The 26,194-nt window shown below is 43.5% G+C and overlaps 1 protein-coding gene across 2 annotated transcripts in view; it reads right to left on the bottom strand.

The window, feature by feature from the left end:
* Window positions 1-26,194, bottom strand: part of USP49 (ubiquitin specific peptidase 49) — a 120,167-nt gene that overhangs the window by 62,884 nt on the left and 31,089 nt on the right. For both annotated transcript variants that reach the window (XM_044288296.1, XM_044288297.1), the window contains exon 2: window positions 1,549-2,902. In XM_044288296.1, coding sequence (XP_044144231.1) covers window positions 1,549-2,874 — 1,326 coding nt within the window. In that variant the 5' untranslated portion in view covers window positions 2,875-2,902. The remainder of the gene's footprint in view (window positions 1-1,548; window positions 2,903-26,194) is intronic.

The following is a 26,194-nucleotide window of genomic DNA, read 5'->3' as shown; positions in this document are numbered from 1 at the left end:
CAGCCTCTCTGGTGGCCGGGACCGTGAGAGCTCACATAGGCTGGTGCTTTTTCTTCCTATAGTGTGCAAACATGGCCAACTGCTGCTGGGTTGCAGGGTTGTCGTAACCATGGAAACAATCAATGTATAATGAATCCAGCCAGCAAAGGAAGAAATATGGCAACAACAATACATTAGTAAGTGGCATGTATTAACTTTATCTACATGATAAATGCCATTTTCTGAAGTGATACAACCCCTTTAAGCTTACAAATACTGATACAAAATACTTCTGTGAAAGTAACTAAAATCTGTAATTTTACAACGTATTACAATCAGAGTAAGTTTTAGTCAAGAAAGTTATTGTGAGATTCTTCATATTACCTGCTTTCAGGAAAATTCACTTTTTAAAGCGGGTTCTAACAGCTCCAGCACATGCTGAGGAGTCCTCATATTCATGAGCTCACCGCTCTCCCCGCCCACATGCCTCTGATTGACAGGTTTTTTCCCCCATCTGAATCAGCAGCAGGTGGGCGGAGAAAGCCAGGGGGCTCATGAATATGGGAACCCGTTCTGCATGTGCTGGAGCTGTTCAATACGAGATTCTGGGAAAACAGCTAGGCCAATTAAAGTAAGTGACCCAGCATTGTGCTAAGGAGATCTGTCACTAGTTTATATTGCCCTTAGTTAAGACACCATAAAACTGGTGACAGATTCCTTTCAATCGTGTACAACTCCATGATACAGACCTCGAAATAAGTGGTATGTATGAACTGTACACTAAGTGAACCTCTATTTTTAGGCAGGGTTGTGCATTTATCATATTTTTTCAGCTCATAAGACACACCAATAATCAGAAGCAGGAAAAGAATGACTGTATATCCTGATACCTCATCAGTATGCTCACTACGCCAGCCACAGTGCCTTATGCTGCCAACAGCAGGTAAAATACGCCTCTCCTGAGTTTATTACTTATAAAGGAAAAAAGCTTGCCTGATGAGATCCGGTAGTGTGGGGACAATTAGGGTTTACAGTGTATACAGAGAGTAGGTCATGGGGGACAGTGAAGAGATACAGTATATACAAAGTGGAGATGATGGTGGACAGTGAGCTGAGGCTTCATAGAAGAATGGAGGTTATGGGGAGACAGGCTGGCTGGCTCATTATACAGCATAGAGGGTGTAACTAGAAGGCTGCGGCTGTTCAATGAGCAGATAACACAGACTTCATGTACAACTAGCACAGTACCTGCTGCTGCCACATAACTGCACTGCCAGGACCTTTCACTCATGCTCCCTACTCTAGCAGCTGCCACATTTGGACTATCAGACCTAACAGAAGATTTCAGCACAGTTGGCAGGAAACAAGAAGTGTGTCTAATAGTTTAAAAGATACAGTAAGTTTATGCTTGAGACACACATAAATTTCTTTGTCTTCATTTTTCAGATTTCTGGTTTCATTTGTGCTAGCCGTGTAAACATGATCCAGAAACTCCTGACCGAATAGGTGTTAACTGACAATTGAACAGTTTTCCAGAATTTTGAGATCTTATTTTGGCTAGGTTCTCACCTGACTGAGCAGCTGTCCGTGGAATATGGTGTTTACTACCTTCAGCACCTGTTTGGTAAGCTTCCTTTGGGAGATGGGGATAAGTATCCTGTGCTTGCTGCCTTCAGACTCCAGTTCTTGCTGCACTTTGTCCAGCAGCTCACAAAGGAACTCTTGGGCATCTTGCTGATCATATCCTCTGAAAGCTGGGATTAGACTCCACACTGAATGCAACATGGCAAAGGGCGAAACCAGCGCCCACTTCCCCGACCACATTACACGGAAGAGTGTGTGCAGTTCATGGCAAAGGGACAGTTGTTTGGTGCTGGGTTCCTTGGCTTGTATTAGCTCCAGGCTTTTTTTAATTGATGACCCCCCACCATTTAATCCAAGGCCCCCAGATGGGTACCCAGAACCAATGTTACCCATACGGTGCTTGCCATTGGGGCTTTTATTTGTCAATAGTTCTTCTTTTTCACAGGGGTCCAGGGTGAGGAAGCATTCCCTGAACTTCTGCAGGTGGCTCAGCACTTGCAATATAGAGTTCATATAGCAGGTGTTTCCAAGGTTGCGAAGCCCTGTTACTCCAGGAGTCACAGTAGGCTTGATGGAGTACAGCTGGTTAAAGCGTCTTTGAGCTTCCTTCCTGGAAGCAGAACTGCTGGTTGTCATGTCCCTGAATTTACGAGGAATAAGGCTATCCCTGTGCGTATGTGACAGTAGACGGGCACTTTTCCTGGGAGGTGTGTTTGCAAGTTCTTCTAGCAGGCGTCGTTTTACCTCCTGTCTCCTTAACCTAGCCTCTTCTTTTTTCTTCTCAAGTTCTGCTTGCTGTTTCCTTTCTTCCAATTTCAGCTGTCCTCTAGAAGATTTTTCAAACCAAAGTCTTAGTGCCTTTGCCAGCAAAGTTTGGCGTCTGTGACGTAATGCTGTAAGCATCAGTGGCTGCCCTTGTGATGATCTAGGACATACAGATCCTTCAATTGCTGTGGTTTGTGACCTTAAACTTCTTCGACTTAATGCTTCCCGCTTTTGACTCCGTACAGCAGAAAGGGCACTTCTCAGTAGCTTTAGGTCACCCTCTGGGTTATCATTTAATACATAGTCCTGACACAAGTAGCAAAATACATATAGCTCATGCACCTCCATAACCAAAGGGTGCCTGCTTTCCTCAAAGTGGCGCAAGGCATGCTCTTCAATATACCTCCCACAAGCCACATGGGAACACTTAAGACATGCCCACACTGATTCTCTTGTATCACAGTCCACACAGCGCCACTTCTGTGGATTCAGTATGGAGTGGTCTTGTGCCAAGCGTAAACGTCCAACATGTTTACATCGATCCATGTCTCGCAAAAAGATCCTGCTGAACACTCTATTAAAACAGAGAACAATAAAGGTTTATTCAAGAATAGCTCTTAAAAAGGAGGGGGGGGGGGAATACAATTTAATATTTCTATATATTCCATCCCACAATTTTCAAATGCACGTTGTAGAACTTGAAAGGGTTTTTAGCAATTGGAAGAATTTCAACTGACTACATGACTGCATTCAACGTTTCATATGGCTAATCCTGTCCTCTAAAGGCAGCATCTAGTCACAAATAGTGTAGGCTACCAGTGAGATGTGTCAGAAGAGCTCTCTGACAGTTTGTTCCCTGGCCCTTATCTCTGCAGTCCTGAGAGCTCATAAACACCCAGTTAAGCTGAATTCTTATCAAAAACCTATCAAATAAGGTTCAAGAGGGAAGTGTTCTAATAATCTTAACAAGGGGCACAAGCTACAATTAGTTGGGGAGGAAGATCATAACCAATGTCAGGACTGGAACAAACTACCAGCAGATAATGTGTTTGGGAAATAGATAGTAAGTGAATTTAAAAAGATGCCTAGGATACACAGGTCTATCCCAAGATAAGTAACTAGATAAGTAGACTAGATGGACTATGAGGTCTTTTTCTGCTGTCAATCTCATATGTTTCTGTGTGTTTATGAGCAGTCGGGAAACTAGAAACATGGCTGTTTTGATAACAGCGTCTAATATACCTGCTACCTGGTGCTCTGGTGGTCCCTTTTGCTTGGATTTACCACCAGAGGACACAGGCAGCTCAGTAAATAAGCACCAAGCACCACACTACACCCCCCCCCTCCCCCCCGGTCACTTATTAACCCCTGATCACCCCCCTGTTAGGCTCCATTCAGATGTCCGTATGCGCTTCACGGATCCGCAAAACACATACGGACATAGACTCCCTGATCACCCCCATGTAAGGTTCCATTCAGACGTCCGTATGTATTTTACGGATCCACGCATCGGATCCGCAAAACACACGGACGTCTGAATGGAGCCTTAGAGGAGGGTAATCAATGACAGAGGGGTGATCACCCCCCTGTGGGGCTCCATTCAGACGTCCATATTCGTTTTACGGATCCACGCATATAGTCTCCCTGATCACCCCACTGTAAGGCTCCATTTAAAAAAAAAAAACAATTTTTTTTCTTACAAAGTCTCATATTCCACTAACTTGTGTCAAAATTTTTTTAGACATTTATATTCCAGACTTCTTCTCACGCTTTAGGGCCCCTAAAATGCCAGGGCAGTATAAATACTCCACATTTGACCCCATTTCGGAAAGAAGACACCCCAAGGTATTCGCTGAGGGGCATATCGAGTCCATGAAAGATTTAACTTTTTGTCCCAAGTTAGCGGAAAGGGAGACTTTGTGAGAAAAAATAAATAAATAAAAATAAATCAATTTCCGCCAACTCGCCATGCCCCTCATTGACTACCTTGGGGTGTCTTCTTTCAAAAATGGGGTCACATGTAAAATTTTACAACTGAAAGTGAAAAATGTCATTTTTTTGCAAAAATTTCGATTAATAACCAAAAAAATAAATAAATAAATGGCCAGCAGCAATGAAATACCACCAAATGAAAGCTCTATTAGTGAGAAGAAAAGGAGGTTAAATTCATTTGGGTGGTAAGTTGCATGACCGAGCAATAAACTGTGAAAGTAGTGTAGTGCAGAATTGTAAAAAGTGGTCTGGTCATTAAGGGGGTTTAAGCTAGGGGGGCTGAGGTGGTTAAAAGAATAGCTGACGTCCAGAAGAACAATAATAAATGGTATATTTTACCATTGCAGGACATTTGTGACAAGCAGGTCATTCTCCAGCTTTAGTAACTGCCATATGCCCTGTTAGATTTTCTTCACGTGGCAGATTTATTCCACTGGAATCCATGACAGAAATGACTCTTAGATTACTGCCGCAGTTGTGCATTTAGCCTCATTCAAAGGGTTAAATCCGTATGTGGACACCCGCCACAGGAGTGGTAACATAGATTTACCAGTGGAAACAATTGGAGACAGATTTGCCGTGGTGTTGGACCATATCTGGCAGATGCAGTAAATGAAAGCTAATGTTATCTCACATAATATTTTGACATAAATGTTATGTGTGACATCAATTTAAAGGTGGGCTTGGGATCCTACAACTAGGAAAGCATTTATCGGAGGCTCAGCAACTTCAAGACGGTGATACTGTTAAATATTGCAGCAGGGCATGGGAAGCAGGATGCCTCCGCGGCAAAGCCTGCGCCTGGAGGCAGACAAAGACTGTAAGAGGATGGCAGGGGGCGGTGAGACATTAGATTTTTTTGTTTGTTTTGGCACTATAAGGGATACTACTGGAGCACTACAGGGTCAAGGGCATTATAACTACTGTTGACACTACAGGAGTCATGGTAACTAAATTCAATTCAGTAAGTGGCATTTATCATGTAGAGAAAGTTAATACACGGCACTTACTATAATGTACTGTTATTAGCCATACTGCTTATTTTGCTGGATTGATTAATTTTTCCATCGCATTATACACTGCTTGTTTCCATGGTTATGGCCACCCTGCAATCCATCAGTGGTGGTTGTGCTTGCACACTATAGGAAAAAGCACCAGCCTATGTGAGCTCCTGCAGTTGAACACCAGAGAGGCCAGCACTTTTCCTAGAGTGTGCAAGCACGGCCACCACTGATGAATTGCAGGGTGGTCGTAAACCATGGAAACAAGCAGTGTATAATGTGATGGAAAAATGAATCCAGCCAGTAAAGGAAGCAATATGGACAACAATGCATTAATAAGGGCCTTGTATTAACTTTGTCTACATAATACACGCCACGTGCTGAAGTGAAAAAAAACCCTTTAAAAGGCCATTTTAACTAATGCTCACCACAGGGAGATATTTTAATGCTGCAATGTTTATATATAATAAATAAAAAGTTCTATTATTTTTAGCAGTTAAAATGTAAAGTTAAAGAACAAAAGAGAAAACTGAAATTAATATTTGGGGTGACCACCCTTTGCCTTCAAAACAGCATTAATTCTTCTAGGCACACCTGTACACAGTTTTTGTAGGAACTCGGCAGGGAGAACTAACTACAGATCTTCTGTGGACGCAGGCTGTCTCAAATGATTCTGTCGATTCATGTAATCGCAGAAAGACTCAATGATGTTGAAATCAGGGCTATGCAGGGGCCATCTCATCACTTCCAGGGCTCAGTGTTTGTATTTATGCTGAAGATAGTTCTTAATGACACTGGGGTAAACGGAAAACTGTCTACAGCAACCAATCAGGTTAAACCTCAAATGTTTTAGAGATAAAAGTAAATGAAAGAATCAAGCTCATTGGTTGCCATGAACCTAGTAAATTTTTCTTTGCAACAGTTTTGGTTAGTCTCCCCTGTGTTTGGGGTCTTCGTTCTGCTGCAGAATAAATTTGGAGCTAATCAGATGCCTCACTGATGGTATCACATGCTATATAGTGGCATGCAAAAGTTTGGTCACCCCTTGTCAAAATTACTGTTACTGTGAACGATTAACCTCCCTGGCAGTATTTATGTCAGGAATTTTGTACAAAAGGGGTACCATTTTTTGCATGGAAATTTGGCGTTATGTATTGTAGGCCTGCACTTTTTAATAACTACTTACTTAAACCTGACCAAACAAGACTCTAGCAGACATCCCAGATGTGATAAAGTTTGAAACACAAAATCAGGAATTATAATCTAATAAATATAATTTTATTCAATAATGTAATATAAAATAATGAAATTTGTCAAACAAGGAAAATTCTATAAACATCCTGAGTGTGATAAATTTTGAAACATGGGACTGCACAAAGTCCGACGTCACAATCAGGACAATGGAACCTGGTTTCTTTTCGGACTTTCTTTCCATTGCCATCACTTTTTGAGCAGCAAACCACACACTTCCAGATGTACCCAGTGGAGGACTCGCAGAGCATGTAGGATTTGATGCCAAACCACACTCTTTTGAATGCAATGTGCTGTATCCAGCTTAGGCTTCCCTTGTAGGCCATCAGATCAAACTTTCAACTACGCTGACGTCCCTTTCTGGCATGTAGGTCCACTGGAAATTGGTCAAAATAATTTAAGCATACCACCCAGGATTTTTTATTTTATTTTTTAGTTTGGGCGCAGGATGCGTGGCCTCAAATTCTTCATTGTTTGTGAAGTGGAAATACTTCATGATAAGGGAAAACCGGTATTCTGACATCACAGTGCCAAAAAAAATTGAGTGGCCAGTAACTTCTTGGTGGTCCAGTACCATTTCTGGAGAGGTTTCCCCATCATCACCTGAAGAACGATGAGTCCCAGAAACTGCCACATGTCCTCTTTGGTCACCTGTTCCTACTTTCTGCTTCTGGAAAACGTGGCATGCAGCGTAGCAGATTGCTGCTCTTGGTAGCGATTTGTCTCCGTGACAATTTTTTCAATTACCTCCTCAGTGAGGAATAATTGCAGGTATGCCAGATGGTTGTCACACTCAACATCTACCTTCATCCCAGGTGATCCAGTGAACGGGAATCTTGGGGGTGCTACCTGGTCCGTATCGCAGTCAACAGGGCACCAAGTGCGCACATTGCTGAGGTCAGGTGCAGGATTATCGCCGTTGTCACTTGCCAGATCGGTGTCAGACGACAAATCTGCCCACCACTCATTATCGCTCAGTTCTGCGAGCACCTCCGTGTGACTGTCACTGAACTGGTCCAAAAGCGCTTTTGTAGTAAAGTGGCGCTTTTTTGATGTGATGTTATAAATATTTTATGGTCACAAATGACAGTAAAATGGCAGTCAAGGGGCACTGTACAGTGATCAAGTGTCAGATCTGAGGTGATACAGTGTAATCCTCTCAGATTACTATGTATAACCTCTTATGTGAGCGTGTCACTTATGTTTCCACTTTTGAATTTCCCGCCCAGTTCCGCTCCCATACGCCGCCGCTGCTGCTCACAGGAAACGTAACCAAGAAGTCAGATGCCGGTCGGCACTCTCACCGGTGATCACAGCGTAGGACATCGCTGGATCGCCAGGAGAAGGTAAGGGGACTCCACTGACAGCTCTGCAATGTTACCCCGAGCGTGACTCAGGGTTACCGCTCCTGGCAGCGAAAATTAACCCCGAGTCACGCTCAGGAATACCGCCAGGAAGGTTAAGCAAGTTGAAGATTAAATGATCACCAAAAAGGCATAACGTTAAGGGCTCATTCAGACGGCCGTATGCTGTCCGCAAAAATACTGAATGCTATCCGTTTTTTGGGGGGATCCGCAAAAAAAACTGATCCGCAAAAAAAAACAGATAGCATTCAGTATTTTTGCTGACCCATGTCCTGATTTTCACGGACAAGTATAGGACACGTTTCATTTATTTTGCGGAAACTTGGAATAGAAAAGGGCCCCATAGAAGTGAATAGGTCAGCATCTAATCCACAAAAAAAACGGATCCGCATTTTTGCGGATAGCATACGGCCGTCTGAATGAGCCCTAAAGATTACACTTTCCCTTATTTTTTTTCATCATTTACATTTTCAAAATAACAAAAAAAAGGAAAAGGGTCCAAAGCAAAACTTTGTACACCCTGCATGGCTAGTACCTAGTAGCATCCTCTTTGGCAAATATCACAGTGTGTAAACACTTTTGGTAGCCAGCCAATTCTTTGAGGGATTTTCTTCCATTTATCCTTGCAAAAGTATTCCAGTTCTATGAGATTCCTGCATGCACTGCTCTTTTAACCCTTTCAGGACCCTGCCATATTTCACCTTAGGGACCAGGCATTATTTGGAAATTTGACAGGTCTCACTTTATGTAGTAATACTTTGGAACCCTTTTATTTGTCCAAACCATTCTGAGATTGCATTTCATGATAGTGGTACATTTCTGTCAATATTTTAAATTTTAATAATTTTTTTTTCTTTCCAATCTCCAAATTTACAAAAATAAAAATGTAATTAGCATCTTCCTAAATTTCAATTTCTCTGCTTTTAAAAACAGATCATGATACCTCATATAATAGTTAATACTTAACATTTCACATATGTCTACTTTATGTTTGGATCATTTTATGAATGGTAGTTTATTTTTTAGGGACGTTAGAAGGCTTAGAAGCAAATTTTTACATTTTTCAGAAAATTTTCAAAACACACTTTTTTAAAGGACCAGTTCTGGGGCTTATATAATAGAAACCACCCATAAATGGCCCCATTTCAGAACCTACGCCCCTAAAGATATTCAAAAATGGTTTTACAAACTTTGTTAACCCTTTAGGTGTTGTACAAGAATTACAGGAATATGTAGATTAAAAATAAGAATTTAATTTTTACATTTTAATCAATTTTTTCCAGTAACAAAGCAAGGGTTAAAAGCCAAACAACTCAATATTTATTACCCCGATTCTGTAGTTTACAGAAACACAACATATGTGGTCGTAAACCGATGTATGGGCACACGGTAGGGCACAGAAAAAAAAAAAAGGAGCGCCATTTTGGAAGGCAGATTTCACTTGGATAATTTTAAGTTGCCATGTCACATTTGAAGACCCCCCTGATGCACCCCTACAGTAGAAACCCCCAAAAAGTGACCCCATTTTGGAAACTACGTGATAAAAGGTGGCAGTTTTGTTGGTACTATTTTAGAGTACATATGAATTTTGGTTGCTTTATAATTACACTTTTTGTGAGTCAAGGTAACAAAACAAAAAAAAAAAAGCTGTTTTGGCACCGTTTTTATTTTTTATAATGTTCATCTAGACAGGTTAGATCATGTGGTATTTTTAAAGAGCAGGTTGGTACGGACGCGACAATACCAAATATGACAACTTTTTTGTTGTTGTTTGTTTCAATTTTACATAAAGTACTTTTGAAAAAAATATTTTTTAGTGTCTCCATTTTCTGAAAGCCTTTGATTTTTTTTTTTTTTTTTATGGTGACTTATGTAGGGGCTCATCTTTTGGGGGATCAGATGATGGTTTGGTTGGTACTATTTTAGGGTGCATGACTTTTTGATCACTTGGTATTACACTTTTTTGTGATGTAAGGAGACAAAAAAAATATATATTTACACTGTTTCAATATTTTTTTTATTTTTACAGTGGTCACCTGAGGGGTTAGGTCATGTGATATTTTTATACAACAGGTTGTTACAGACACGGCAATACCCAATATGTATACTTTTCTTTTAAAGCTTTAGACAATAAAAGCATTTTTTAAACAAAATAAAAATCATGTTTTACTGTATCTATATTCTGAGAGCCATAGTTTAGTTTTTTGCCCATTTTATGCAGGTGACCATTTGATTGGTACTATTTTGGGGGGGGCATACGCCTTTGTGACCAGATCGCTTGGTGTTGCACTTTGTTATTTAAGGTGGAAAAAAAATAATATGTTTTTGTGGTTGTTTTAGCACAGTTTTTATTTTTTCTATGGCATTCAGGATTCAGCAATACCCAATATGTCTGTTTTTCTTTTTACAATTTTATGTTTTATTTTGGGAAAGTTTTTATTTATTTATGTAAAACACTTTTTTTTTTTTACTTTTGTCCCACTCTGGGTCTTCAGCTTCTGGGGTCTAATCCCCTCTGCAATGCATTACATACAATACATCCTTTATTGTGATGCATTGCATGTCAGCATTTATGCTGACAGCCTACCTGTGAGACCCAGCTAAAGCCTCATGCACACGACAAAAAAACAGAAGCCGTCCGTGTGCCTTCCGCAATTTGCGGAACGGAAGGCCCATTGTAGACATGCCTATTCTTGGCCGCAAAACGGACAAGAATAGGACATGCTATTTATTTATTTTTTGCGGGGCCTCGGAATGGAGCAACTGATGCGGACAGCACAAGGGGTGCTGCCCGCATCTTTTGCGGCCCCATTGAAGTGAATGGGTCCGCACCTGAGCCGCAAAAAATGCGGCTCGGATTCGGACCTGAACAACAGTCGTGTGCATGAGGCCTAAGGAGCTGGATCTCACAGGCTTCCGTAGAAGGCAAGCCCTGATGCCTACGGAAGGCATCAAGCTGCCTTCTCTGCCATCGGGTCCCCGTCACTGCAGCGCTGGGACCCGATGGGGAAGCGGAGGCAACCTGTACCATCCGCAAACCCTCTGCATGCCGCGGTCAGCTTTGAAAGCGGCATACAAAAGGGTTAAAACGCCAGCATGACTGCCGGGTCCATGCCGCTGATTGGGCAGGCGGAGCTCCTGCACCCGCCCGATCAGCCAGCCGTATGTGTACAGCGCTGGTCCTCTACGGGTTAAGGTCTATCCAGATACAAGATGACAGGTTACTTCACAACACTGAGATAAAGAGCTACCTCATCCTCCTCTCTGCTTGTCGGGGATTATGATCCTGAATACAGCTGATAAGATCTTCAGCAGAATCTCTATGGGAATGGAGTTCACGAGGAGACATGAAGTACTTCAGCTGTTTCCTCATGAACTCCATCCCGACAGGGATTCTGCTGAAGTTTATGTTAAACTGTGTTCAGGATTATATTAAGGGATGAGCGAAATCGACTTTGGATGAAACATCTAAAGTCGATTCGCATAAAACGGTGTTCCAATACTGTACAGAGCAGGAGCTCCTTACAGTATTAGAATATATTGGCACCGATGAGCTCAAGTTTTTGCTTCACGAAGTCTCGTGAGACTTCGGGTAATCACTTCATAACTAATTTGTGCTGTAAAAAAAAAAATAATAATAATAATTTCCACGAACTCGGATTTGGTTCCAAGGTACCACTTGGAACTGAACCAGAGTTGGGAAAATGGTTTTCAACAGTACAAATTTAATTTTTGAAGTTATTACCGGAAGTCTCATGAAACTTCGAATTAATAACTTTGGCTCATCGGAGCCAATATATTCTAATACTGTACAGAGCTCCCTCATTATCCCAATTACAATGAGCAGATAAAAGGTCCAGGGTTAATTTCAAGTGTGACATTTGCATTTGGAATCTGTTGCTGTCAACTCTCAAGATGAGATCCAAAGAGCTGTCACTATCAGTGAAGCAAGCCATCATTAGGCTGAAAAAAACAAAACAAACCCATCAGAGAGATAGCAAAAACATTAGGCGTGGCCAAAACAACTGTTTGGAACATTCTTAAATAAAAAGGAATGCAGCAGTGAGCTCAGCAACACCAAAAGACCTGAAAACCATGGAAAACTGTGGTGGATGATCGAAGAATTGCACCCGTCATAACAGTTGGCCAGATCAAGAACACTCTCCAGGAGGTAGGTGTATGTGTGTCAAAGTCAACAATCAAGAGAAGACTTCACCAGAGTGAATAGAGGGTTCACCACAAGATGTAAACCATTGGTGAGCCTCAAAAACAGGAAGGCCAGATTAGAGTTTGCCAAACGACATCTAAAAAAGCCTTCACAGTACTGGAACAACATTCTATGGACAGATGAGACCAATATCAACTTGTACCAGAGTGATGGGAAGAGAAGAGTATGGAGAAGGGAAGGAACTGCTTATGATCCTAAGCATACCACCTCATCAGTAAAGCATGGTGGTGGTGGTGTCATGGCATGGCCATGTATGGCTGCCAATGGAACTGGTTCTCTTGTATTTATTGATGATGTGACTGCTGACAAAAGCAGCAGGATGAATTCTGAAGTGTTTCGGGCAATATTATCTGCTCATATTAAGCCAAATGCTTAAGAACTCATTGGACGGCGCTTCACAGTGCAGATGGACAATGACCCAAAGCATACTGCAAAAGCAACCAAAGAGTTTAAGGGAAAGAAGTGGAATGTTATGCAATGGCCAAGTCAATCACCTGACCTGAATCCGATTGAGCATACATTTCACTTGCTGAAGACAAAACTGAAGGGAAAAATGCCCCAAGAACAAGCAGGAACTGAAGACAGTTGCAGTAGAGGTCTGGCAGAGCATCACCAGGGATGAAACCCAGTGTCTGGTGATGTCTATGCGTTCCAGACTTCAGGCTGTAATTGACTTCTAAGGATTTGCAACCAAGTATTAAAAAGTGAAAGTTTGATTAAGATTATTATTATGTCCCATTACTTTTGGCCCCTTAACAAGTGGGAGGCACATATGCAAACTGTTGTAATTCCTGCACCGTTCACCTGATTTGAATGTAAATACCCTCAAATTAAAGCTGACAGTCTGCAGTTAAAGCAGATCTTGTTTGTTTCATTTCAAATCCATTGTGGTGGTGTAGAGAGCCATATATATTATAATTGTGTCGATGTCCCAATATTTATGGACCTGGCTGCATAATCCCTGACAAGCAGAGAGGTAAATGAGGTAGCTCTTCAGCTCAGTGATGTGAAGTAACTTCACACAGGTTTTGTGTGAACTAATAGGACGGTGGCCGTTTTGATTCTCCTAATGATTGCTTCCCAGACAAAAACAAGCCAATATAACTAATGAAAGGCATTTTTAAATACATTTATAATAAAGTAATATTTGAGAATTTGCAGTCACTTTATTTTCTTAACTAGGGTTGAGCGAACCCAAACTGTAAAGTTCGGGTTTGTACCAAACTTTAGGATTTTTTGGACCCTGGACCCGAACATTTCAGTAAAAGTTAGTGTTTGTTGTTCGGCGATTTCTAGGCGCTTTTTGAAAGGCTGCAGAGCAGCCAATCAACAAGCGTTTAACTATGGTGACCTTAGAAGCTGTGACAGCCATGCCTACCAATGGCATTGCTGTGATTGGCCAGTGCAGCATGGGACCCAGCCTCTATATAAGCTGGAGTCACGTAGCATTGCACGTCACTCTGCTGTGCTTAGTGTAGGGAGAGGATGCTGCTGCTGCTGCTTTGAGGGAGAGGATAGGACAGAATCTGTTATCAGAACTCCAATTGAACTCCGTGATCTACATAGATTTAGTTGTGTGGGTGCAGTGCACAATCTTTTTACCCTGCCCTGAGCCCAGTGACAGAAAAAAATAAATAAAATACTTTTATCCGTCTGTTAGTTAGGTGGGCGGCGATGGCCATTTTATGCAAGCTCAGTGCACCAGCATTGCATCTGAGCTTTTGTGACATTCAAATCAAAGCTTGAAATACTGCACTAATAATCTGGTTAAAAACAAAACAAAAAACACACACATACACATACTCTTTTGGCAATATACAACATCTGGTAATTGGTTTTTCAAATAGCCTCCACAACGGTACTCATAGGAGGATATCCCCGCCCCCGGACAGTAAACAACGACGTAGAACCAGAAGATTTAAGAGCCTCCTCCCCCTTACCTAGTCAGTCAATAAGAGAGGACACGGAAGTGATGCCACAAAAAAACATGTATTAATAACCAAGGACAATTACATCATTAAGATTTATTTTTTTAGAAGAACTTAGATCCATGTATCAAAATATAATCAGGGAGGGAATCCCAATGCCGTTGTGGAGGCTATTGGAAAAAACAATAACTGGTAAGAGTAATTATTTATTTTCCCTGACACTTCCACAATAGCACTCATAAGAGGATTAACAGAGTAATAAGATCAGGGAGGGACAGCAGCAGAAAGTACCCTGCACCCAAATGACAAGTCCTGTTTTTTAAAGATGTCCAGTCTATAGTGATTGAAGAATGTCATAGGATTGGCCCAAGTTGCGGCCCTACATATCTGTTCTAGTGACACTTATGCCGCCTCGGCCCATGAGGATGATACTGCTCTGGTGGAATGAGCCCTTAACCCTACAGGGGGCTGGAAGTCTTTCTGCAAGTAAGCTAACTTAACCCCTTAGGGACCCATGACGTACCGGTACTGACTTTTATATTATGCAAATTACCTCTCTAGCAGCAGGTAGGGCGGCTACCTGCTGCTAGCAGCCGCATCCTCCATTCATAATGACGCCCCCTCCTCATGTTGATTGACAGGGCCAGCGGACGCGCTCGTCCTCTAACTGGCCCTGTCTGCGTTTTAAATCTCGCGCCGGTCTTCAGTTGGCGCTGGCGCACTGAGTGGAGGACGCTCGCTCGGCCGCTCCATCCTCAGTGCGCCTGCGCAGATGACGTCACATGTACACCCGGCGCAGGCGCACTGAGGATGGAGCGGCCGAGCGAGCGTCCTCCACTCAGTGCGGAAAATGATGATTTTTTTTTTTTTATTTTTTTTTCTTACAAAGTCTCATATTCCACTAACTTGTGACAAAAAATAAAAACTTCCATGAACTCACTATGCCCATCACGAAATACCTTGGGGTGTCTTCTTTCCAAAATGGGGTCACTTGTGGCGTAGTTATACTGCCCTGGCAATTTAGGGGCCCAAATGTGTGAGAAGAACTTTGCAATCAAAATGTGTAAAAAATGGCCTGCAAAATCCAAAAGGTGCACTTTGGAATGTGTGCCCCTTTGCCCACCTAGGCGGCAAAAAAGTGACACACATCTGGTATCGCCGTACTCAGGAGAAGTTGGGGAATGTGTTTTGGGGTGTAATTTTACATATAACCATGCTGGGTGAGAGAAATATCTTGGCAAAAGACAACTTTTCCCATTTTTTTATACAAAGTTGGCATTTGACCAAGATATTTATCTCACCCAGCATGGGTATATGTAAAATGACACCCCAAAACACATTGCCCAACTTCTCCTGAGTACGGCGATACCAGATGTGTGACACTTTTTTGCAGCCTAGGTGGGCAAAGGGGCACATATTCCAAAATGCACCTTTAGGATTTCACAGGGCCATTTTTTTTACAGATTTTGATTTCAAACTACTTCGCACACATTAGGGCCCCTAAATTGCCAGGGCAGTATAACTACCCCACAAGTGACCCCATTTTGGAAAGAAGACACCCCAAGGTATTCCGTGAGGGGCATGGCGAGTTCCTGGAATTTTTAATTTTTTGTCACAAGTTAGTGGAATATGAGACTTTGTAAGAAAAAAAATAAAAAAAAAATCATCATTTTCCGCTAACTTGTGACAAAAAATAAAAAATTCTAGGAACTCGCCATGCCCCTCACGGAATACCTTGGGGTGTCTTCTTTCCAAAATGGGGTCACTTGTGGGGTAGTTATACTGCCCTGGCATTCTAGGGGCCCTAATGTGTGGCAAGTAGTTTGAAATCAAAATGTGTAAAAAGGACCTGTGAAATCCGAAAGGTGCTCTTTGGAATATGTGCCCCTTTGCCCACCTTGGCTGCAAAAAAGTGTCACACATCTGGTATCGCCGTACTCAGGAGAAGTTGGGCAATGTGTTTTGGGGTGTAATTTTACATATAACCATGCTGGGTGAGAGAAATATCTCTGCAAAAGACAACTTTTCCAATTTTTTTATACAAAGTTGGCATTTGACCAAGATGTTTATCTCACCCAGCATGGGTATATGTAAAATGACACCCCAAAACACATTCCCCAACTTCTCCTGAGTACGGCGATACCACATGTGTGACACTTTTTTGCAGCCTAGATGCGCAAAGGGGCCCAAATTCCTTTTAGGGGGGCATTTTTAGACATTTGGATCCCAGACTTCAGGGATCACGGTTTCAGGCCCCTAAAATGCCAGGGCAGTATAAATACCCCACATGTGACCCCATTTTGGAAAGAAGACACCCCAAGGTATTCAATGAGGGGCATGGCGAGTTCATCCAAATTTTTTTTTTGGGACACAAGTTAGCGGAAATTTTTATTTATTTTTTTTCTCACAAAGTCTCCCTTTCCGCTAACTTGGGACAAAAATGTCAATCTTTCATGGACTCAATATGCCCCTCACGGAATACCTTGGGGTGTCTTCTTTCCGAAATGGGGTCACATGTGGGGTATTTATACTGCCCTGGCTTTTTAGGGGCCCTAAAGAGTGAGAAGAAGTCTGGAATATAAATGTCTAAAAATGTTTACACATTTGGATTCCATGAGGGGTATGGTGAGTTCATGTGAGATTTTATTTTTTGACACAAGTTAGTGGAATATGAGACTTTGTAAGAAAAAACAAACAAAAAATATATATATTTCCGCTAACTTGGGCCAAAAAAATGTCTGAATGGAGCCTTACAGGGGGGCGATCAATGACAGGGGGGTGATCAGGGAGTGTATATGGGGTGATCACCCCCCTGTAAGGCTCCATTCAGACGTCCATATGTTTTTTACGGATCCACGGATACATAGATCGGGACCGCAAAACACATACGGACGTCTGAATGGAGCCTTACATGGGGGTGATCAATGACAGGGGGGTGATCAGGGAGTGTATATGGGTGATCACCCCCCTGTCACTGATCACCCCCCTGTAAGGCTCCATTCAGACGTCCGTTTGCGTTTTGCGGATCCGATCCATGGATGCGTGAATCCGTAAAACACATTCAGACGTCCGTATGCGTTTTGCGGATCTGATCCATGGATGCGTGAATCCGTAAAACACATGCAGACGTCTGAATGGAGCCTTACAGGGGGGTGATCAATGACAGGGGGGTGATCAGGGAGTGTATATGAGGTGTTCACCCCCCTGTCACTGATCACCCCCCTGTAAGGCTCCATTCAGACGTCCGTATGCGTTTTGCGGATCCGATCCATGGATGCGTGAATCCGTAAAACACATGCAGACGTCTGAATGGAGCCTTACACGGGGGTGATCATCCCATATAGACTCCCTGATCACCCCCCTGTAAGGCTCCATTCAGACGTCCGTATGCGTTTTACGGATCTGATCCATGGATGCGTGGATCCGTAAAACACATGCAGACGTCTGAATGGAGCCTGACAGGGGGGTGATCAATGACAGGGGGGTGATCAGGAAGTCTATATGGGGTGATCACCCCCCTGTCACTGATCACCCCTCTGTAAGGCTCCATTCAGACATCCGTATGTGTTTTGCGGATCCGATTCATAGATGAGTGGATCCGTAAAACACATACGGACATCTGAATGGAGCCTTACAGTGGGGTGATCAATGACAGGGGGTGATCAGGGAGTGTATATGGGTGATCACCCGCCTGTCATTGATTCCCCCCCTGTAAGGCTCCATTCAGACGTCCGTATGTGTTTTGCGGATCCGATCCATGTATCAGTGGATCCGTAAAAATCATACGGACGTCTGAATGGAGCCTTACTGGGGGGCGATCAATGACAGGGGGGTGATCAATGACAGGGGGGTGATCAGGAAATCTATATGCGTGATCACCCCCTTGTCATTGATCACCCCCCTGTAAGGCTCCATTCAGACGTCCGTATGCGTTTTGCGGATCCGATCCATGTATCCGTGGATCCGTAAAAATCATACGGACCTCTGAATGGAGCCTTACAGGGGGGTGATCAATGACATGGGGGTGATCAATGACAGGGGGGTGATCAATGACAGGGGGGTGATCAGGGAGTCTATATGGGCTGATCAGTGGTTTATAAAGGGTTAATAAGTGACAGGGGGGGGTGTAGTGTAGTGTAGTGGTGTTTGGTGCTACTTTACTGACCTACCTGAGTCCTCTGGTGGTCGATCCTAACAAAAGGGACCACCAGAGGACCAGGTAGCAGGTATATTAGACGCTGTTATCAAAACAGCGTCTAATATACCTGTTAGGGGTTAAAAAAAATCACATCTCCAGCCTGCCAGCGAGCGATCGCCGCTGGCAGGCTGGAGATCCACTTGCTTACCTTCCGTTCCTGTGAGCGCACGCGCCTGTGTGCGCGCGTTCACAGGAAATCTCGGCTCACGCGAGATGACGGCAATTGGCGTTAGCGTAGCCTGGGAGAGCCGCCGCAATGACGCCTTTCGGTGTTAGCGCGGCGCCAAGTGGTTAAGGACCCATGACGTACCGGTACATCATAGCTTTAATTCGCGATTCCGGCACTGCGGGGGTTAATCGGAACGGGATGCCTGCTGAAATCATTCAGCCGGCATCCCGTAACAACGCAGGAGAAGGGGGCGAGGGGGGGATGGGGGTCATTTGACACCCCCCCCCCCCCCCCCCCCCGTATTGGCGATCGCAGAAAACCGCAGGTCAATTCAGACCTGCGGTTTTCTGCGTTTCCGGTCCATTCGGGTCTCCGGTGACCCGATGAAGCGGAAAAAGACTGCGATCGGTGGCGTGATTACACACCACCAATCGCAGTACGAAGATTTGAAGAGGCGGTGCTGGCCCTGGTGCTGAACACCGCTGTCCAGGGTGCTGATTGGTGCAGGGGAGAGAGGCGCGAGATTCAAACTTCCTGCGCTCCTCTCTCCCCTCTTCCTGTCCAGCACCCTCAGCGTGCAGCACCAGCTCCTAATCGTAATCCATCACCCCCCCCCCCAATCGGTATATGGGAGGAGTTGATAGTTGATATAATGCCATGCGCAAAACCCGGGCATGGTACAAAAAAGTTGCGGTCTACTTGGTACAGGTTGCCATGTACAACTCTTTTGTACTATCCCGAAGCGCTGGCAGCACAGGGACAGTCCTCCAGTTCTATGAGGCAGTCCTCAAGGCCATGATCTTTTCGGACCGGGAAGGAGCAGGCTGGAGGACCTCGATAACTGGAGGCGCCCGGATCGTCCCTGGCCAACACTTTCCAGGTGTGGTCCCCCATACTGGAAAGAAGGGACGAACCAAAAAAGATGCAGAGTGTGTCACAAGAGGGGGATACGGAAGGACACCACCACTCAGTGTGACACGTGCCCCGATCATCTGGGCCTCTGCGTTGTCGATTGCTTCAGGGAGTATCACACTTCCATGGAGTACTTAATTTTTATAATCCCCAACAGTCCACTAGAGAACATAAAAAACTATGGCTCTCAGACTTTGGAGACACAGAAACAATTTTTTTTTCCCCAAAAAAAATATTAGTTTTAGAGCAGACATCCTCAAACTGCGGCCCTCCAGATGTTGTAAAACTATAACTCCCAGCATGCCCAGACAACCTACAGCCATCAGCAGGGCATGGTGGCAATTGTAGTTTTACAACATCTGGAGGGCCGCAGTTTTTAGGATGCCTGCTTAGTGTCTCCAAAGTCTGAGAGCCATACATATTGGGCATCGTCGCGTGCGTAAAAGTCGTCGCTATAAAAATAACTTTTGACCAAACGCCTCGGATGAACGGTGTTAAAAATATAAAATAAAAAAAAAGGTGCCAAAACACCAATTTTAGGGTAAAATTTCCATTTGAATCCTTTTTTCCGGTAATAAAGCAAGGGTTAACAGCCAAACAAAACTAAATATTTATTGCCCTGATTCTGTAGTTTGCAGAAACACCCCATATGTGGTCGTAAATGGCTATATAGCCGCACGGCAGGGCATAGAAGGAAGGGAGCGCAATACGGTTTCTGGAAGGCAGATTTTGATGGACAGTGTTTTTTTTTGACACCATGTCCCTTTAGAAGCACCCCCTGATGTAGCCTAGAAACTCCAAAAAAGTGACCCCATCTAAGAAACTACACCCCTCAAGGTATTCAAAAGTTACTTTACAAACTATGTTAACCCTTTAGGTGTTCCACAAAACTAAATTGCAAATGTAGAAACAATTTTAGAATTTAAATTTTTTGTTACCTTGCCTTAAAAAAGTGTAATATAGAGCAACCAAAAATCATATTTTCCCCTAAAATAGTCCCAAAACAGCAACCACCTTATCCCGTAGTTTCCTAGATGGGGTCACTTTTATGGAGTTTCTACTCTAGGGGTGCATCAGGGGGCTTCAAAGGGTACATGGTGTAAATCAAAGGGTACATGGTGTAAATAAACTAGTCCAGAAAAATCTGCCTTCCAAAAAACATATGGCGTTCCCCTTCCGTTTAGCCAAATAGTAGTTTACGACCACATATGGGGTGTTTCTGCAAACTACAGAATCAGGGCAACCCATTTTGAGTTTTGTTTGGCAGTTAACCCTTGTTTTATTCCTGGGAAAAAATTTATTATATTGGAAAATTTTCCAAAAAAATAGAAATTTCTAAATTGTTTCTCAATCTGCCATTAACTCTTGTGGAAGACCTAAAGGGTTAATAAAAGTTTGAAAAAACTATTTTGAATACCTTGAGGGGTGTAGTTTCTAGAATGGGGTCATTTTTGGGAGGTTTGTATTATCTAAGCCTCACAATATGACTTTAAACCTGAACTGGTCCATAAAAAGTGGGATTTTGAAGATTTCTGAAACATTTCAAAATTTGCTTCTAAAACTTCTAAGCCTTGTAACATCCCCCCCCCCCCAAAAAAAAATATATAATTCCCAAAATGCTACAAACATGAAGTAGACATATGGGGAATGTAAAGTCATCACAATTTTTGGGGGTATTACTATGTATTACAGAAGTAGAGAAACTGAAACTTTGAAATTTACTAAATTTTCAACATTTTTGGTAAATATGGTATTTTTTTTATGCAAAAAAATATTTTTTGACCCAATTTTAGTAGTGTCATGAAGTACAATATGTGACGAAAAACAATCTCAGAACGGCCTGGGTAAGTCAAAGCGTTTTAAAGTTATGACCACTTAAAGTGACGTGACACTGGTCAGATTTGCAAAAAATGGCCAAGTCCTTAAGGTGAAATAGGGCTGAGTCCTTAAGGGGTTAATCATATTTTTTATCCATCTGGATATCGTAGGTTTGCTAGCCCCGCAACCTTTGTTGGGCCCTGATGAGGTTCTGTTGAGGTAGCAGATTCTAACCCTTCATACATCCAAGTTGTGAAATTTCTTCTCCTTTTCCGAAATTGGTGAAGGACAGAACGAGGGCAGTGATACTTCTTGTTTTCAGTGAAACCTAGACACTACCTTGGGTAGGAAGGCTGGGCAAGGTTTCAGGATTATGCGGTCATCGTGGATCGTCAGATAAGGAGGTTTATATGAGAAGGCTTGGATCTCCCCAACTGTTGAACACGGTCTTAAGATTATTTCTTCAATTGGCTCAAATGAAGGAGACATTAAGACAGATAGCACTAAGTTAGTTAAGGTCCCAGGGAGCAACGGTAGGACGGGCTACAGGGGTCTTTCTCACAGCACCTTTAAGAAAACGCTTTACTGGAGAGGACTGACAACTTAATGTCCAAAAACGCACTTAGGGCTGAAACCTATACTCTAAGGGTTGCTGGTCTGAGGCCTTTGTCAAGTCCAGCTTGAAGGAAGTGGCGAAATTAGGTCACCCGTGAATTTCTGAAAGGCTTTCCAGGTCCCCAGATAAATTCTGGATGTTATGGGTTCTCGGCTGAGCATAAGAGTGGAGATAACTGAATCAGTCTTTTTTTTTTTTTTTTTTTTTTTTTAAAGGTACTGCGTTGTTTTCAAGCCGTCAAGTTCAAGTGTTTGACATTTGGGTGATTTACTGGGCCTTGATGAAGGAGATCCGGTACGGATGGGAAAGTCCAGGATTCTCCTGCCGAAAAATGAAGTAGTAGGGGGAACCAAGATCTTCTCTGCCAGTGAGGGGCTATAAAGATTACTCTGGCCTTTTCTTCCTACACCTTTATCAGAGTCTTCGATATTAGGCTGAAGGGATGAAAAGCGTAAAGACAGCTTTTCATCCCACGCAAGGCTTCTTCAGGGGGAAGTGTGTGTGAAACACACACTTCCCCCTGAAGAAGCCTTGCGTGAAACGTGCGTCGGGGTTGCTGGAGCACTATACAGGTAGTTGGTTTATGGCGTTATAATGATTTACTCAGCGTTGGCTATATATCCATTCTGATTATGTGCACTGGTCACTTTATATGCAGACTTTGGTTTCACTATGTATGATATCATTACCTAGCCTGTATAGCTTTGCCTGATTATATGTATTACTAACATTCTATTTGATTTACATGCACACTTAGTGCTATATTTATATACTCATTTTTGTATCTATTTGCCATTTTTAGTAATTTGGTCGTGCTCCATGTCATTCTGTGTGCTCATTTTTCACCATCCATTGTTTCCTATGTGTTTTAATTGTGATTTGTCTCATATGGAGACACTAATAAAATTTATATATTCATAATACTATTTAGTGCGAGCCCTATTTTCTCTTTTTTGGTGTTTTACCACACGTGCTGGCTCTGCACGGGTACTCACTTTTGTGAGTCATTTTGGTGCTCATTATTGTGAATGGGAAAGGTTCTTTTCTTCCTTTCACCTAACCCTTGGTACATTTGGTCTTGTACAGAATGAGCCTTCAACTCCTCAATATTCATAGTCACTCTGATTTTTAAGAGCCCATCCATTTCTTCTGGCTGAAAGAGAGGTTTCCCCAAGCCGTCGTCAGAAGAGGAGGAGTCTGACCCGGAAAACACTTCTCCTTCATCCAATTCAAACCCGGTGTCAGAGGCTAGAGATCTTTGAGAGGTGGATGGTCTTGGGGATGACGGCATTGTTAGGTCTACTGCCGCATTAAAGGGTTTCTACCAACTCATTTGGACCCAATTAGCTGGCAGACACTGGCGATCTGCTAGTGTCTGCTCTACCTAACCATGCTATTCTAAGACCTTTGTGTGCAGCTGTTACACTAAAAAAACAAGCCTCTAGGTGCTATGGGGGTGTCTTTTCAGCACCTAGAGGCTCCGTCTACTCACCCTGTATTCCGCCCCGCTCGTCTGTCAAGCACGCCAATCTCCTCTAGATTGCCAGCCTCCATCTCATCCATCAGCCGAATTCTCGCGCCTGCGCCGTGTGCTAATTGGGTCCAAATTAGGTGGCAGAAACCCTATAACTTCTTTTATTATTGACTTCATAGACTTGAGAAGGGAAGGAGATTCCTCTGAGAATTTTTTCTGTGCATTTGGGGCACAGAGGTTTTTTAGATTTGGAGGAGAGTGCTTTGCGACAAATGGCACTTTTTTTTTTTCCGTGCCAGATCTCCACCAGATGGTTTTGGGGTCGAGGTCTCTCTGGCCTAAGATCAAAACAACAAAAAACAGGGAGCAAATTCAGAGACCAGCAAAAAACTATTTGAGAGGCCAGACCCTTCACCGGTGGTGGAAAGCAGCAGGCACCAAGTGCAACAATACAGAGTATAATATAGCATATACAGCTTAAGCATATCTCTCCTCTGGGGAGGAGGCTTACCGGGCTGAGGCAGAGGGATCCATGGGCTTTCTGGCGGTGTCCATGTCTCCAGGGGCCAGCATGGTACCAGTGAAGCACGAGGATGTCACCACTGGACCTTTAATGGGATTTTTAAATTCTGCGTCGCCGGATCTCTGCCTTCTCGCAAGAATCTCTTGCCCAAGGAGAATCTCGCCCGCTGATGTCAGATCCTGCGATAGTTAGGACGGGAAACTATAGCGCGCACCCGGGAATGCCTGCAAGCAGGGCTTATTCCCAGGAACAGGAAGGGAGGCCATGCGTCCCCAAGGACTCGTTCCCTGCTCCAGCCCTCCCACATAAGCGTAGGGAAGGACCCCAAGGACCGAGGCAAGGCTGGGAAAAAAAGAAGGGTTTCTCCTGGCACTCCAGGAGCGGCTTCCACGTGGATCCGTAGGACAGGAAACGACTGACTAGGTCGTTTCCTGTCCGGAGGCGGGGACATCCTTCTATGAGTGCCGTTGTGGAGGCGTCAGGGAAAATACACATAATTTTCTGGGCAAAATACACAATTTTACAGCCCTTGCTGTATCAGCACGTGTGAAACTCAAGGGTTATATACTGCTGTCATATTCAGTTATTAAACAAACACCCATTTTGGGCGAAAAACTTAATTTTGCCATCTTTGCTGCATATGTCATTGTGAGATACACACTTTAGATACTGTGGTTCAATTCAGTTATTTGAAAAACAACCATTTTGTGCAAAAAACTTTTAATTGCGGCCTAGTTTGGATTAGTAAGTGTGAGATACAACCTTTACATACTGTCGTTCTATTCTGCTATTAAACACCCATTTAGGGCAAGATCCTACAGTTGAGAAATATGAGGAGCGTCAAATAAGGGACATGACCCAGGTCTTGTTGCTGCTGGTGGAGCTCCTGTTGCAGGGAGAGGACGTGGTCAATTTGTGCCACGTCCTCTCCAAGACCATCCACCTCTCAAAGATCTCTAGCCTCTGACACCGGGTTTGAATTGGATGAAGGCCTCATGCACACGACAGGGGTCCGTAGGTCCGTGACCGTTTTCGTCCGTGGGTCTTCCTTGATTTTTGGAGGATCCACGGACATGAAAAAAAAAAAAAAAAAAAAAAAAAAGTCGTTTTGGTGTCCGCCTGGCCGTGCGGAGCCAAACGGATCCGTCCTGAATTACAATGCAAGTCAATGGGGACGGATACGTTTGACGTTGACACAATATGGTGCAATTGCAAATGGATCCGTCCCCATTGACTTTCAATGTAAAGTCTGGAGTCTCTTTTATACCATCGGATCTGAGTTTTCTCCAATCCGATGGTATATTTTAACTTGAAGCGTCCCCATCACAATGGGAACGCTTCTATGTTAGAATATACTGTTGTATATGAGTTACATCGTGAAAACTCATTTCCGACAGTATATTCTAACAGAGGCGTTCCCATGGTGATGGGGACGCTTCTAGTTAGAATATACTACAAACTGTGTATATGACTGCCCCCTGCTGCCTGGCAGCACCCGATCTCTTACAGGGGGCCGTGATCAGCACAATTAACCCCTCAGGTGCCGCACCTGAAGGGGTTAATTGTGCGTATGATAGCCCCCTGTAAGAGATCAGAAGCTGCCAGGCAGCAGGGGGCAGTCATGTACACAGTTTGTTTGCTCCTCCTACTGGTAAGTGACAGGTCTGTGCGGCGCATTGCTGTCACTTACCAGTAGGAGGAGCTCCCGACCAGACACAGACATCGCAGCAGCCAGCAGGTAAGTATGATGCTTCTACTATTGCTAAGTGACCATGGCAACCAAGACTGCAGTAGAGTGCAGCACCCGAGGAGTAAATTGTACGGATCAAAGCCCCCTGTAAGAGATCGGGTGCTGCCAGGCAGCAGTCATGTACACAGTTCGTTGTATATTCTAACTAGAAGCGTCCCCATCACTATGGGAACGCCTCTGTGTTAGAATATACTGTCGGATCTAAGTTTTCACAAAGTGAAAACTCAGCTCTGAAAAAGCTTTTATGCAGACGGATCTTCAGATCCACCTGTATGAAAGTAACCTACGGCCACGGATCACGGACCCATTGACTTGAATGGGTTCGTGAACAGTTGTCCGTCAAAAAAATAGGACAGGTCATATTTTTTTGACGGACAGGATACACGGATCACGGTCTCGGCTGCAAAACGGTGCATTTTCCGATTTTTACACGGACCCATTGAAAGTCAATTGGTCCGCGAAAAAAAAAAAAAATGAAACCGGCACAACGGCCACGGATGCACACAATGGTCGTGTGCATGAGGCCTTACACTGTTATCTGAGGAAGGATACTCCATCATTGCCCGATTGTCAACCAGTGATGAGGGACCCTCAAGGAGCCCCATGATGATCCCATATGGACCCCACCACCTCAGGATTATC

Source organism: Bufo gargarizans, chromosome 3 (assembly GCF_014858855.1).
Source record: "Bufo gargarizans isolate SCDJY-AF-19 chromosome 3, ASM1485885v1, whole genome shotgun sequence".
Taxonomy (NCBI): Eukaryota; Metazoa; Chordata; class Amphibia; order Anura; family Bufonidae; genus Bufo; species Bufo gargarizans.
Note: the sequence above shows the minus strand (reverse complement) of the source record. Positions and strands in the feature narration are given on the sequence as shown.